At 40.8% G+C, this 16,409-nt stretch overlaps 1 protein-coding gene across 1 annotated transcript in view; it reads left to right on the top strand.

Moving 5' to 3' along the window:
* Positions 1 to 16,409, top strand: part of FOCAD (focadhesin) — a 788,759-nt gene that overhangs the window by 492,522 nt on the left and 279,828 nt on the right. The window contains exons 27-28 of the mRNA XM_029606912.1: positions 3,420 to 3,658; positions 9,383 to 9,472. Coding sequence (XP_029462772.1) covers positions 3,420 to 3,658; positions 9,383 to 9,472 — 329 coding nt within the window. The remainder of the gene's footprint in view (positions 1 to 3,419; positions 3,659 to 9,382; positions 9,473 to 16,409) is intronic.

The following is a 16,409-nucleotide window of genomic DNA, read 5'->3' as shown; positions in this document are numbered from 1 at the left end:
ATAAGGACAAGATAAGCAGTGGCAATATTTTAATTGCAAAAAAGAGAAATATTTAAAAAATAGGTTGTTTACAATAATGTACTTGTAGCGCATCGATTGAATTTTGAAATATATGGGTGATGAGTATATATATATGATAGTGATATACAATATATGGATGGACATTTTATGTTCTAAAGATATTTGAACTGCCGTTATGGGTGCCCATTTTTAGACAATGTATATTCTTTGTCATGATCCCCATAGTATCTTGTGTTGAAATTTACAAGGATCATAAACACTTATCACCAAATATAGAAATTTGCACTGACCTATAGAAAGCATAGGCTTCTGCACACAGCAAAAACCAAGAAAGATGTAGGCAGAAAAGGACCACTTGGTCCGCTCATAAACTGGACTCCAGCTATTCTTCTGTAGATTTAAATTATTTACAGGCAAATTAAACAACCAAGAGCCTGCTTACCTCAAGGTACTGGAAACAAAAATGCATTAGTCTTCAGATAAGTAGCTTTAGCAAAGCTTCTACTTCTCCTCATTTGTGGGGCCTGCTCTCCTCCCTGGGCCTGTCTTCTTATCCCTCTCCCCAGACGAAATGCCCTGCAAACAGGATTCTCTTGGGGGCTTTCTTAGGGTGGACCAGGCTAAATGTCTGGTCCTGGATTTTTAAGGAGAATCTAACATACACTCCTTTACAAGGTCACCTTTGATTGCAGTCACTATATAATTTCTCCCATATGTCCACCCAAGCTTCCTATATTGTAGTGCACACTCTAAAGTTTGGTTTACATGAATGGCTTACAGCTTTGTTTTAAGATAGCTGATTTGTGAATATTTTCTCTTCATAAAAAATTAATTCTCCATCCATTGCACAAAATGCAATGGATGTGCTATAAAACAAAATGCAATGGATGTGCTATAAAACATTCCTCGGATACTTTGGGAAAACCACCAGTAGCTAGGTAAAAACTTACCTCTCATGATAAATGAAGAGTACTTGGGGCTCTGGCAGAAGTCAATCACAGCTGGGACTGGCCCCCTTCACTGTTTTCTGTCTTCTTGTCTACTACCTTTCCCTCTGTGAACCTCTACTATCATTACTGGAGGAAACGCAAGAAATTAGTCCTACCATGCTGGAAGCGGAGGTTAGTTGCTGCTAACTCACTTCCTGCCCAGTCTCAGGGGTCATATAGCACAACAGCTTTTGGGATTTTTTATATTGTGATTTTCAATTCATTTTGGTATTGTTACTGGGCAGCACTTGGCTGCCCGGTAATAATTTCTAAGAAGATGACCAATATCTGTTTGTTTATAATTTTTATTTTTTTTTTTACTTTTTATTTAACTTAACATTTCCTTCCAGATACAAAAAAAGGTAAATCCTGCAGAATAATAAAACACAGGCTACAATACAGTCAAATCCATACAGCAAGCTTCTCTTTGAGATACTATCCCTAATAGATAGCATCTCCCTCCCATGAAAGCCCCCGACACCCCCTCCCCCGCAGCCTCCCTCAGAAAAGATAATGTCCCTTCTCGTGAGAGATGAAACGATAAAAAGACAAAAGAACACCCCCCACCCCCCAGTATTAACATCCCAAACCTTAAAAGACTGGTTTAAGAAAGCCCTTCATAGGCTCTCACATATGTAACATTCTATTGAGGTACCCTCTGACTTTCCCTGTTTATATTTTAATATTTATTTGGAATATGTTTTGGGGAAGGGGACATTTGAGAGAATGGATGGGTCAGGGGATTGGCACAAGAAATTAGGGACTATCAGTATTGACTGCCAGTTCTGATATGTCTCAAGTCAGTAATGACTGAAGATGATTACCACTGGAAACCCCTTTTGTTGGTCTATGTAAGTTGAGGTACTAGTTTTAGTTTACTTTCTAGTGGAAAGGGGTAGCATTTAAAAGCCACCGTCACCAGTGGAACCTTTGTGAGCAGGCAAAAGATTGAATGGACATGAGGGATTAGGTGACCATCTCAGCCCTAGCAGTGCTTCTTCAGAGCAGACTTTAGGAGCATGTTCAGGGTAGGGTGAAAGGAAGCTTGCTGCCCATATTATATGTGCTCTTTAGATAAATGGAGGACTTTTCTTTCTGATTAAAAAAAAACAAACACAGAAATGTGACAAAAAGAAATGCAGTGGAGAGGGCAGGATGAATCTTGCAGTCAGATGATGATGGAGGGCAATTTGTATTGTGGAATGGTGTGTGTTATATTAGCATTTTGTAGCCCCCTCCAAAAAAAAAAAAACCCCCCCTCCATCTCCAAAGGCTCCAGAATAATGGAAAACACATTGGGCTCCCTTGTAATCTGCCGTAAAAGTACTGAGAACATATAGTTAACTGTACTGGTTAGATTTCAGTATTAAGCATTTATATCTACCATATATCATCGGCCCAATAATGTTCCTTTAATGAGATAGTTGTGAAGGACTGTGTCTACTATACTCTCTATTTAAATGTTGTGAGGTCAATATTCAAAGTGCATTCAGCACTATGCTGCTGGATAATTCTAAATTATCTGGCTAAGTAGCGGCTGCTGAACATGCATTTGCATTCAACGGCCGCCACTTAGCCACACAAGTCACTTATATGGCTAAAATGTTAGCCTCGTAACTTGTGGGCATGTAGTGGGGGGTTCGGGGCAGAGCAAGTTAGCTGTATACGTTATGCGGCTAACTACTGACATTCAGCGTTGGCTGCATAAGTTAAGCGTTTAAGTTAGACATGCCATAGGTCTGACTTAGTATATAGTTAAGCACGGTTATATATGCAAATATTCAGCAGCTTACTGTGCCACTGAATATATCTTATAACTTATTACTGTTACTGCAAATTTAGCCAGATAAGCTATATCCTCCTAAGTTACTTAAATGGCCAGCTTTGAATATTGACCTCATTATTATTTAGTTTTACATATATTGTATTTGCTCAAGGGAAGACTCTGTGATTTCATGAGCACAGGACGTTTGTACACTGATGAGGCAAAATAGAACTGGACGTAAAAAGGGTGGTACAAAATTTACCATTTATTATTATGATATTCTTATCGTTTTTTTGTTGGTTTTTTTGTAGCTTGGTAATTACTTTAAATGTAGTAATCATTGTGAGTTACTTAGTTTTGAAATGATAAAAGTATTAGCAGAACCAATAAAGCTCACTGCAGTTCATGTAATCGATGAAAGCAAAAAAGAAAAAAAAGTAAACAAAACATGAGTAATCAGGTGTCATGATTTCCATTTGAAATCTTTTTATGTTGTTTTTTTGTTTGTGTGAGTGTGGGAAGTGGTGTAATTTCTTTGCTATGAAATCCTGATTTGTGTGCAAAGAAAACATTTAAAATACTACGTGTAAAAGAAAAGTAGAATCGCAAACAATAACGCCTGTGTTTCACATATTCCCCGGCAGAAATCCTACTCTGGTGAGAATACAGCCAGCGCCATAGCCCGATCTTGTGCTGCCACTGCGTTATCCCTCCTGGTGCCGGTGTTTATTATATCCTGCAAGGAGATGGTAGAGGAAGTCCTGAGTATACTGACTGCCAGGTTGCCTGGGAAACAAAGTGCCGATGAGTCTCAAGCTGTTCAAATCCACATGGGGCTGGCTTTGGGGATGTTTATTTCTCGACTGTGCGAAGAAAAAGTCAGGTAGGGTTTATAAGTGTGTAAATTGAGTTTCTACTTTGTTCCCTTCCCCCCTCCCTTACAGGCACATTGGGTGCTGAATCATTAGAGTTCTATAGATGATGATTGCTCTTTGCATGCAGTGTGATGTTCTCATACAGATTTTTTTTAATTCTTCCTTCCACAAAGAAAGAAACTTTAGTGTGTTGCTCTCATCAGGTCTTACTCCAAGTGTGATCCCCTTAGGTTGGTTCATGTGCGGATCAGTCTCCTGATAGGGGTCCCAGGTGGCACACTGAGATAAAGATACAAACAACCAGAGCAATCCAGTAGACTACTATTATTAACGTGCTGAATATTATTATTAGCAAATTGTATGATGACAGGAAGTAAAGCTATGGTGATCATTTTGCTCAAGGAGTAAGTGAATCAGTCCTCTTGGGATGTTTTTCTATCTATCTTCAGGACTATTCTATAAAATATATGGAAAAAAATCTGTTTGATCATTAAAACTCCAGCATAACCCTCGTCATATGCTTATAGCGCTCTGTTTCAAATCATTTTTGTTTTATTTGTTTGGGGAGTAGGGTCCCAATTTCTCTCACGGACAACTTTTGGAGCGTTTCAGTATGAATATCCCTGAAATGGGAGAGTTGTACAATCAGAACTGACTCACCTGTGTGTTGAGTTCTGGAACCATCTGTTCATAGGAAATGAAGATTCTGAGCAGCTTATATATAGGGACTCTTGTACCATATTTTATTTGTTGTTCTCCCCATAAGAGTGAGGTAGCTGCTTCAGGTGGCAGAAATTTGAGGCGGCAAAAAATGCCCCTCTCAGAACGCCACTGTGGCGTCCACCTCACCCTGCCTGCCCCTGTCACGTCTGTCTCAGCTCAGGCCGGTGACAGCTGAAGAAGAACAGAGAGAGGCTGGGGCCACCGCCAGAGCTCAGGCCGGCGGCAGCTGAAGAAGAACAGAGAGAAGCTGGGCTGGGGCTGCTGCCGAGGTTCGGCGGCAGCTGAAGAACAAAGAAAGGCCTCGTGAGAGAGAGGCAGCTTGCCTGTGTGTGTGTGCTTGGGTGAGAGGCAGCTTGTGAGTCTGTGCACATGTGTGAGGCATCTTGCCTGTGTGTGTGAGAGATTGCGAACCTGGCATGGGGGTGTGAGAGCATGTGTGAGGGTGCTTGAGGGGGGGTGAGAGAGAGAGCATGTGTGAGGGTGCTTGGGGGGAAGAGAGTGTATGTGAAGCTGCTTTCGTGTGGGTACAGAAAGAGGGAACCTATGGGAGGGGACGCCATCTCATCCTTCACCTCAGGCAGCAGATTGCCTTGAGCTACCCCTGCATATCAGTCTCTCATCTGGCATCCAAGTTCATTTGTCAGATCCTGCGAGTGAGAGAGGTAGCAACTCTGGAGGTGACTTATGTATGCTAACCAGAAACTGATACAAACTGCTTCCGCCTTCTTCAGCTTATCCCAACCCTTGTGGACTGAAAATGCTGCATTTATTGCCCTCCCAGTCCCAACAAGCATGTAGTTATCTGAATAAATAAACTTCCCATTTTTGGTGATCTAGCATTACTGAGTTATTCCTTTCATATTTTAAATTACATGTATTCAGACAAGAAAGAAGTGAAAAAAAATGAGATAAACATTGCAGGAAGGGGATTACTATCAGATAGCATAGTTCAAAACAGCAGTCATGCTTCATTTCATTATACCTCTGAGCAGTGAATGTCAAAAGACAGATAATTGCATCCTGTCAACCTACATTTTTTTTCTTAGAATGAAAATCTACTGATTGGGGAGTGGAAGCCATGCTGTGCATCCTTATAGTACTTATATTAGGGTATAGTGCGATGCATTTCCCTTCCCCCTCCCCCTTATTTGTTCCTTAGCACACCTGGGTAGTTCAAGAACTGATGCTAGAAATATTTAAACTGTGGGGGCTGAGTTTTTATTTAATCGTACAGGTCCACAGGATTATAATGGATGTGCAGAGACCGTGAAAGATCACAGTTAACCATGTATCATAAAGCAAAGCCTTAAAAAATGTACCGGCCTTGCCTCTTGCTCTTCTTTTCCCCAGTTTTGAACATCAGCATTTTCCCCCCTTCTTCTCTTCATGACTGCGATCCAGCTCTGTGGATTTCATTCCGAAGTGATGAGATGTGATTTTAAAAGTTCTGGACTAGATTCAGAACTCGGAGCTTCAGAGGGTTCTAACTGTGCTTGTAGATAATTTTTCAGGCATACCTTTAAAACTATGGGTTTATTAATGGTAAGAAATATATCAAAGGCCATAGAACACATGGCAGAAATTCCAAATGCCTCTTTAAAGTCATTTGTAAAGCAGAGTGCCTTAAAATAAGTGAGGGAGTTCAGGGGTAGCTTGGGTACATCCTACTTGTTCTGGATTCACCTGACTGATTGCTAAGAAATGAGAAATTACTACTTACCTGATAATTTCCTTTTCTTTAGGACAGTCAGATGAATCCAGTTTCCCTTCCTTGGCTGCCGAATGATTGTAGTATGGTCCTCCTGTGTGACTACGTATTACAGGGATTACTGGTACGTCTTAGTCCAGTCCCTAGACTATTATTACATCCTTATCTGAGCTCAGTGTTGCCTGTTGATTGAGTATTGAAATGGTTATCAGTTTTTAATCCAGTTTTTTGCTAGTCTGTCCATAGTTGCTTTTGGGCCAGATGTAAGATTTTGATGTCCATAGGCAGGACCATGAGGTGTAAGGGCAAGGTTCTCCCTTGAGACTGGAAATCTTAACTCCTGAAAATTTTAAACGGAGGAAGGGGTATTAGACTAGAGTACCTTTGGTGCATGATCCTAAAGTAAGTGGGATAAGGCTTCTCTCTAGCCCAGATACTTGGCATCCTAGGCAATTGCCTATAACTAAATCCAGGCCTGTTTTTTTTTTTTTTTTATAGAAAAATCCCTTTCCTAGTAGTAATTCTCTTAAAGAATTTTCCCTAGGGGCAAAGAAATATCCTCAGTATCTGAATATAATTGGCTTTGAAGTGCCTGAAAAGTGGAATATAAATCAAATAAGATACATTTAGTGAAATTTAATATAGCCAATTTCATTGTGAAAGGGTTTCAGAATGGCAGTTTTTCATCATCATTGATTTGTGTCACACTTTTCTAGTGGATGAGTCCAAAGCATATTACAGCAGAATTTGGGGTTTACAATAGATAGAGGGTACATGAGTGATTGGGTATAAATATTTTATTATTTAATAGCATTTCTGAATGGCTTTACAGATAAAACTATCGCCTAACACAATGTATAAAGATCACAGTTTAAACAAGATGCAAAATTCATATATCTAAAACAAAATCATTAAAAATATAATAAAACATAGATAATTCCATCCTCCCAGTATAAGCTGTGAAAATTATCAGTACATAGATAGGGTACTCTGCAATTAGCACAAAATTTCAAAAACTGCAAAATAACAACAAAGTCTAGTTTAGCTTTTTCCCAAATTTCATTCAATTTACTTTTCTCAGTTCCAAAGAAAGGCTATTCCATAAACCTGGAATAACTGTTGAATAAGATCTATTACTCAAACGAAGATGACCAAATGTTTTTGCAGCAGGAAGCCGAAAATATAAATATAATTTAGCAAACAGAGACAAAACCATGCACTGCACACCTACACTAAGTTTGACAGGGGTATTTTAGTGTAGGTGTGCAGTGCATGGTTTTGTCTCTGTTTGCTAAACAGGCAGGTCAGGGGGGACCAGATGGAAAACCAAATCACTTTCTAGGATCAGCATTGCTCACACTTGTCCTAGCATCACACTTGGGTTTGAATGTGTGAACATCAAGGGTTGAAATTCTACTCCATTACCATTGGCAGCCCTGCTGAGAACAGTGAGGCCCAGTCTCTTTTTCCAAGGCTGTTTGCCATGCTTTAGTGCTTTTCCAGTTATGAAACCATTTGCTGCATGTCTAGTTCCTTTACTATTTAGGGGTAAGTGGCTAGTTTATAAAGTTTAGGGGGGGGGGGTGTTGTTTGTTTTGTTTTTTAAATTTGTCATTTCACAAGTGTATAGCGCGAAGGGTGGTCAATGCCAATCCTGCAAGTCAGGTTTTCAAGATGTGCACAATGAATATGCATGAGATGCATTTGCATGGAATGGAAGCAGTGCATATAAATGCATCTTGTGCATATTCATTGTGGTTATCTTGAAAACCCAACCAGTTTATGGCACTCAAGGACCAGAATTGCTTACCTTTGGTACAGAGTGAGAGAGAAAGAAAACATATTTTTATAGAGGAAAAGAATAAATGTTAATTCACTTTTAAGCCTTTTTCTGCTTCTGAACTGGTGCGTCCTTGGGATGGTGTCAATGGCTCCACGTTACAGCGGTAGTCCTGGCGCCCCCCCCCTGAATATATGTGGCATGAGCTGGGAGCACTGGAGAGGGGACGCCCACTCCGGCTGACTCACCTTGGGCCCTGCACTCCACTATGGTTAGCCTGCTGGCAGGGACTAATTGCAGATACAGAAGGACAAGGCTCTTACAGCAGTGCTTAAACAGATACCAGCTCATGTGGAATGTGCTGCTTTCAGGCTTCTAGCATTTAATCTGGTGGTGTTTGCTTGCCCAGCTACAGCCAGCTGCCAAGTGGGAGACTGAAATTTATACCAGAAATTAAAGCGTTTTACTGCCACTCAGTATGTAGCCACTTCAGAGGGTGGCAATTATCCACACTGAGCCATGTGGCTGACCTCTGACTTGTTTTCAATAAAAGGTTCTTAAATGAAATTATCTCACACAAGCAATCAGTTAATCTGTCAGAAGAATATTTTCTTGTGATCAGCTTTTTTTTTTTTTTTTAAGAAATTACAACTCCAGCAAATTTTTCATGCAGATTTTCTAACTGAAACAGTAGTAATTGAAAACTATATTGTCATTGCTTATTCCACACACACAACATTTCAGGGGCGAAAGCAACTTCTACAAAACCGCAGCAATGCGGTTTTGATATCTGCTCACATCTCACAAGCCATCTCTCATATAGAAGCTCAATAAACACTGCTAACTTTAGTCACATCTGAAGAAGGAGCTTGTGGGGTCTCAAAAGTTCATGTACTGCAAATTATTTGGATAATTCTTAAACAATAATTGGTGTCACAACCTGCAAAGATTCCAGATTTCTCCAGAACTTCTACACCATGATCAAAGGAAAGAACTCTAGTGTCAGTGTCTTTTGTTTTTGTCAGGTCTAAAGGAATATATAGGATAAGTGCAGGACCGGTACAAGGATACTAGGTGCCCTAGGCGAACCTTCTGCCTTGCAAACACCCCCACCCCCCCCTGCTGATCCAGGCCCACGCTCCGGCCCTGACCTCATTCACCTAGACAGGCTTACACACACTTAGGTTCCTTGTCTCATTCATACACACACCCTTATACAAGCTCCCTCTTTCTCACTTACACTATTGCTCTCTTGTACACACACACTCACACGCAGAGACTCTCACTCACACACACACACACACACAGAGACTCCGCTTTTCTGGGCTGTGAGCAGGATGGGTGCTGCTCGCTGCCCCACATGAGTGCTCTTTGCCGCCCCCTAATGGCTGGTGCCCTAGGCGACTGCCTATTTCACCTATTGGGATGTACCAGCTCTGGCTAAATGATGCACCCTGTCTCCATGTTTTTCCTTGAATTTGATGGAGCTGAATGGTAATTTTTTTTCTTTTTATTTTACAGTGATGTATCTGGTCAACAACTGAACTTGTTACTAATGAAATCCTTGGATGCACTGGAGGATTGCTGCTTTGATACCAGTCTGGAATACAAGTAGGTTTTTATTCAGAGTCCTGTCTACAAGCTTTTGTTTTATTTTTATGGAATATCAACATTTTGCCTCCAGGGTAATCTTACCAGTCTTTTGCACTGACCTTCAGTTGGGAGTAGGGCTTGAGTGTTGTATCTGAAATTTAATCAATATAAAAACATAACTTATTTCACCTTAACATCCTTACTATTAACTACCTCGTCTCCAATAATGTATGTACTATACTTTGCAGGAATCTCAATATGAATATCTAATTTGAGTTATTGGTATTAATGTCTGCTAGTTGTTGTTTTTGCTCCTGTTCCTGTCCGCTAGTTGCAGTTTTTGATACTTTCCTTGCAAAGAGAGACTAGGCTTGTTTTGGATCACAATTGCACTGCACTGGAGATATGTACCTGGATGAATGCTTCTTTCCGATTCAGTCCTGAATAACTGAAGCCTTGGCAAAGGAATAGGCGCATGGTGCATTGAGAGCTGTATCTGCTGCATCTCTTTGCAGTACTCCCTGCAATGTGCATGCTCTCTTGGCCTGCCGTAAAGGCTTCATATTAACAGCCACAAACAGTCACCCCTGCCAGCAAGAAAGAGAAGGGGAGACAATGGAAAAGCAAAGGAAAGATCAAAAGAATGAATTTCTTTTGTCACTTTCCACAAGCTGAGCTTTTCAAAAACAGCACATAAAATCTGCATGTAATGGGACTTCAGGGTTTAACGCTGAGTATAAATCTGAGTGTAGTGCTGACTTTGTTCTTTTCAAACAAGATACTGTAAATGGTGGCAAATTATGTTAAAGTGGGCCTCATTTTTATTGCCCATTCAAACCTTTATTATCCACAGTGTAACAAAGGCTGGATATGCCAACAGGTCTTTGGTTTTATTTTAGCAGCTCTTACCTAGTGGTAGCGTTCTCAGGATTGCATTCAAGTGTTATTTTTTTTTTTGTCTTGAAAAAAAATTCTTACAAACCATGACAATAGAAAAGTAGAACACAATTAGTATTAACAAAACCTAATGTGCAGTTTTCTTTTTTTTTCCTTCCCATTCTAATGTATAATGAGATTGCTGGAAAATTGCTGCTGTTTGGTACAATGACTGAGAAAAAACTGTCCCATGTGAGAACTTATCTAGCACTAGTTCCCCATGCTGCCTTCATTTCATAGATCTAGCTTTCATTGTTATGAACTTCCTTTATTAGTACAGTATGCACTCCTTATGAATTAGCTGTGCAGGGGTATCTATCTACTAACTTACACTGCCATCTACTGCCAATTCTAATGTTCTCCAAAGGATTCACGTTGAGTTGCATGACTTGCTGCCTGCCATCAAGAAAGAGCTTAGAATTTTAGAACTTGGTACCATGCTTACTAACTAATTATCAGTTGCGTGATCCAACTGTCAGTTCCTTTTTGGCAAAGGAGAGGGGAAATGATCACATGGGAAACCTAGTGAGAGCAGACTTGTGTCCCACAGCTTTGTCGTCTTGTATCAGTAAACTGCTCTCCTCTAAAGTACCACAGAGCATTTAAGACCAAAAAGCAGAGATTCCAAAAGAGATTAAGACAGTAAACACAGATCGAAGCAAGCATTTCTGTAACCTGAAATATAAAAAACATTACTGGGGACCAAAATGTTACGGTCTGTTCTGAAAACATCAGATAGATGAGTCATTATGGACTATGAGATCACATTGGAGGCAGAGGAGAAGAAAAATGATGCTTCCTCAGACAGTACAACAATTTGTGTGTTCCAGTATAATCAGTCAATCAATTAATTATCTATTGATACTGGAGGTATTAAAATGGAAATGAATGAGGTCACAGAAAGCTACCTTCCAAGATGTCTGTCTGAGTTACTTGCTCCTTCATCCTGGCAATGAAATAACATTTTATTCACTTCTAGAGCCATGAGGAAAAGAGGATTGATCATGTGTGTGCTTTCTTATGATCAGGCAAATTAGAGTGAAGATGCTGTACAGGATTAGCATGTATGTTAATAGTGTGCTTGCTATGGATAATATATTTTCGCAAACTCACTTAAGAATTGTGTGCATCACCCATTAAATGTTGTTTTAACATTTTTTGCGTGATTTAGTTCAATGGTTCTCAACCGGTGTGTCGCAACACAACAGTGTGTCGCCAAACACATGCAGGTGTGTCGCCACTCCTCCCGGTCCCCCGCTGTCCCAGCTGGCTCCCCCTTCCCGAGCAAAATAGGTCCTCCGCCTGGGCTTAAAATGCTGTCAGCCCGGGCAGAACGCGGCAGGACAGCTGGAGTCTGCGGCACCAGCATGCTCTCTTCTTCCCCCCCCCTGCAGCCCGGAAGAGCAAGTGGTGAGCAGCGGGTGTGTGCACAGGAAGAAGATATCATGCTAGTGCAGGCAGTGTCGGCCCGAAGAAGAGAAGAGAGGCGCTGCCTGAGGAATGAGCAGCGCGGCTTGGAGAAAAACAAAGAACAGTGTCAACCTCGCGGCCGATGGGTCTCCTTCTCCGCGAGGGCTGAAAGTGAAGGAAGTTGCTGCTGCCTTTAGGGTTGGAAGTGGAGGAGGCTGCTGCTGCTGTTGCTAGTTCGGGGGGGGGGGGGGGAGTGAGTGAGCAAGCATATGTGTGTGAGGTGCTGTGTGTGTGTGAGTGAGTGAGACAGCATGTATGTAAATGATTGAGGCCTGTATATGTGAAGGAGAGTATGTGTGTGATTGAGATCCTTTGTGTGTGAGAGAGATCATGTGTATGTATGATTAAGAACCTGTGTGTATAAGTAAAAGAGAGACCATGTGTGTCTGTATGTGATTGAGAGCTGGTTTAGGTGAAGGGAGCCATGTGAGTATGTGATTGAGACCCTGTGTGTAAATGAGAGAAAGAGAGAGCACATGTGAATGAGTCTGTGTGTGAGAGAAAAAGACAGCATGTATGTGTGCGATTGAAAAGCCTGTATGTGTAAGCGTGAAAAGACAGCATGTGTGTAAATATATAATTAAGAGCCCATATAAATGAGAGAGAAAAAGCATGTGTATATGTGAATGATTGAGAGCCAGTGTGGGAGAGAGAGAAGAGAAAATTGCAAGCAAACCATCCTTCCTCCTGCTAATTCAAAACAATCTCAGGGCACCTGGTATGCAGAGCAAAACATTTTTTGTATCATTTTTCATTATTGGGCCTTTGTGTCTGCTATTTTGAAATATTTCATTGGTTTCTAGAAACTTTTGATATGAGCTTTTAATTATTGGATATTCCATTCATCAGCTGTTTCGAAATAATCTGTTCTTTATTTTAGTATGGTTTTACTGCTACTGATTTTATATTTCTTGATTTGTTTTATAAGGATGGGTGGTGTTTCTCTTTTTCCTTTGTTACACTGCATACAGAGACCCTGGCTTGTTGCAGTTTCCAATTCAGTTTTTGTCTGCATGCTTCTAGTTATGCGTTTTGGTCTCTTTGTTAGGTGAGGGTCAGCAGATGTGATTCAGGTGAGGTTTTCTGCTGGCGTGTAGTTTCTGTGTAGGGCTCTATAGTAGCCTGGCTTGTTCCGTTTTCCTAATAGGAGGTATGTTGATGTCTTAAGGCCTGGTGTAATATTTCAGTGTTGCCTTTTCTTAAGTAGGGTGTTTACTGTTTGAGTACTGGAAATTGGTGCTGTTTTGGTGTGGGATGTTTACTATTTATGCTATTTCTGTTCAGACAGTATATGTATCTTTCCCTTGTGTCATTCTTAATAATAAAAATAATACTGGGCCTTTATTTTTTATTTCTGCCGTGAATTGTAATGAGCAGTGTGTTACATATGTGAGTGTGGTCTGTCAGGTGTGTCATGATGGGAAAAAGGCTGAGAGTTAGTTCATAGGCCCCTTAGTGTTTTTTCTACTTCCTTATTGGAATTAACTAGGTTCTCTGTGCTTTTTAGGTTTTCTTTGTCTTTTTTCCATCTCTGTCAGCAAGTCTGCTTAGTAGAGGCTTCAGACCTGTCTTTGGGGACAGAGCTCCTCATTTTTTCTCCTCCTGGCCATCTTTGCTGGAAATATTTCTTCTTTTGCTTAAAGAACATTTTAATTAATCTGATCCAGGCCAGAATCGGTACAAGACACAATTTGAAAAATTTTCTTTAGGAAAAATGTCTTTTTTTTAAATTTCATGTCATCAATTTTTTTGATAGCAGAAAAGAAGTCCAGTGGCTTCAAGTTTGCTCAGATTGAAGTAGATAATGTCCATAACCAACTATCATAAGACCTCTTATAAATATCTGGGCAGAGATCATGATAATGGTCCACTGCAGGATCTGCTGTAGGATATCTTTGAGGGCTTTCCAGACCCACAAGATAAAGACTACTGTCTCATTTTTAAGATTTAAAAAGTAATAATTTGGTTTTACCAAACTGACACTGAAAGTACCACTGAAGCTCAAGGACTAAGGAGCTGCACCAACTACTTGAGGTCTAGGTGTTTCCAAAGTACAGGTTGTCAACCAGCTCAATCCCACTCAGAGCATTGAGCAAACAATCTTCTGCTTACTTCTGTATGGTGCTGAACAAACTTAGCACCACTATTTACTGTTGAGTATTGAGGGTCTATATTGGAGCCAAATGACCATGGAGATGGAAGCCTCTGTGACATGAAGCTCCAATATCTTGAGAGTTAACCTTCAGTGACAAAAAGCAATAAACTCAAGATTCCTGTTCATACCTCAGATCAGCCCAGACAAGTGAGTTTTGCATCCCTACCAGCAGATGGAGGCAGAGAACTAAAAACATTGAGGCACTGTTATATAACTGAGAGTGCTACCTGCAGTCCCTCAGTATTTCTCTGTCTCCAGCAGATGGTAGAGGTGCAAACCTGCAGTTAAAAAGAAAGAAAGAAGCGACAGAAGAAGAGAAGTTAGAAGATGCTCCCTGAGCTGTTAGGTTCCTTCATGGGACATCCCTCAGGTTGAGCTGGGCGAGCGGGGGATTGGTAATCCCTGATCAGCTTTAGCTCACAGCAGATCCAGGGGTCTGTCAGCCAGGGGTCCTGATTCCTTCTTATCCCCTGAAGGCTCCTTTCCAGAGGTGTTGCCAGCAGTATTCCTTTTTTGCTTGAATTTCTTCATTTGCTATGGCTGCTGTTTCTTTGGGCAAGTCACTTTACCCTCCATTGCCTCAGGTACAAAACTTAGATTGTAAACCGATGTGATATCTCAGATCGAATGTCAGTATATAAAAAAAATAAAATAAATATCACTTCTATCTTGGTTAGACCCTCTCACAAAACATTAGAATCTATTTGGGAGGCCATAGAAGCTCTTGGAAAAGTTATATGATCCCAATATAAACCACTAGAACTCAAGGTTGTGGATATGGGGGCCAGGTTATCTACTCTCGAAGCATTTAAATTACAAACTGAGAACTTATTTGATACTAACAAGACAAAGATAGAATCCTTAAAGGCTCTACAGTCTACTGTAATTAAGGAGAATTCTCAAATGTCTTTGAAAATGGAAAATCTTGAAAATATAATTAGAAATCGGAACTTAAGGTTCATAAATTTTCCAAAAAGTCCTCTGATTACACCAAAGGATATGCTTAAAAAATATTTCCTGGAAGTTTTGAAAATCTCTGATCCACCTATAGTAAAAGCTTTTTATGTTCCAAGTATGTGAAGAGGCCTGACTTTACCATCACAACAAGATCCGTTCTAGAAATGGATAATCTATCAGCAATTTTGGAGCAATCATTATCTGAGGAAATTTTCCCGGCCACATTAGTGGTTACCTTCCTTCTTGAACCGGACAGAAACTGGGACTTGCGTCTGCTCTTTAGGCATAAATCTGAGTCTTTCCTAAATTTACAAGTGAGAGTATTCCCTGATGTTGCAAAGTAGACTCAGAAATGCCGTCAGCAATTCCTGATATTGAAACCTAGAGTTCTACAAATTGGGGCATTGTTCTTTTTAAAATTCCCATGTAAATGCTGATTTAAGTAAAAAGGAAATTCATATGTTTTCTTTCAACCTTCACAATTGTCATCATTTCTTGTAGATAAATTACCATCTGGATAAGGTGCCTTATTAACTTCCATAACTGTTGTAACAGCATAATAGTCCAATAATTGATACCCTCATTTGTTATATTGCTATCTTTTTTCTTGTCTATATTGCATTTTTACATTATTTGAAGTTGTGTAATCCTCCCCAGATTAGGGACTTGATCCGAAATGGGTTATATGCATATATACCTATTATTATTTTTTGTATAGATATATTTCTATATCCCTTTCTTCTGATTTTCTAATACAAGAATTGTCTTGTTAGCTATATTGAAACTTAATAAAACATAAATTTAAAAAAAAGGAAAGCTTCAGGCTGCTCAGGGAGCCGGAGATTGCATTGGGTAATGTTCCCCTCATGCTGCAATCACACGGCTTCTGTTTCCCCCCAGCCGCGTGGCAAGAAGATGGCGCCGATAGCGGTTTCCCAGCACAGAAAAGCTTTCGGGCTGGCAGCCTGGCTTAGGGGGCAGCCTGGCTTAGATACATTCGATCTGAGGGAATAAGCTGAATGCAGTTGCACTGTGCCGTGAGTCATTTCTGAAGGGGAGGGGCCCTCTGGGGGGGGAACAAGGCTGGTAGGGGAGCCACAGGTTCCCAAGACCCTGGCAGGATCAGTACTGGGAACCTAAACAGCATGTCAGGCAGGAGAAAGGGCTACAGCTCGGAAGGTGACGGACTCCCCTCCCCATTGTCTCTGGCAATCCCATCAAGGGGAGGGGGGGGGCAGGAGGAGATGCGAGCTCTGGGCCAGACAGGGGAGAGGATGACATGGAGCTTTCCCTCAGAATTTGCCTTGCTTATGCATAAGGCTTTTTTAACCAGAAAAAGCACTGGCTATAAAAGGGCATTTCTGTCAGCCGTCTCGTCCTGCTGCAAAGAGGCCGAGGGGCTCCTTGTCCAGGGGGTCAGAAAACCTTCTTTGCTAA

Source organism: Rhinatrema bivittatum, chromosome 1 (genome assembly GCF_901001135.1).
Source record: "Rhinatrema bivittatum chromosome 1, aRhiBiv1.1, whole genome shotgun sequence".
Lineage (NCBI taxonomy): Eukaryota > Metazoa > Chordata > Amphibia > Gymnophiona > Rhinatrematidae > Rhinatrema > Rhinatrema bivittatum.
Note: the sequence above shows the minus strand (reverse complement) of the source record. Positions and strands in the feature narration are given on the sequence as shown.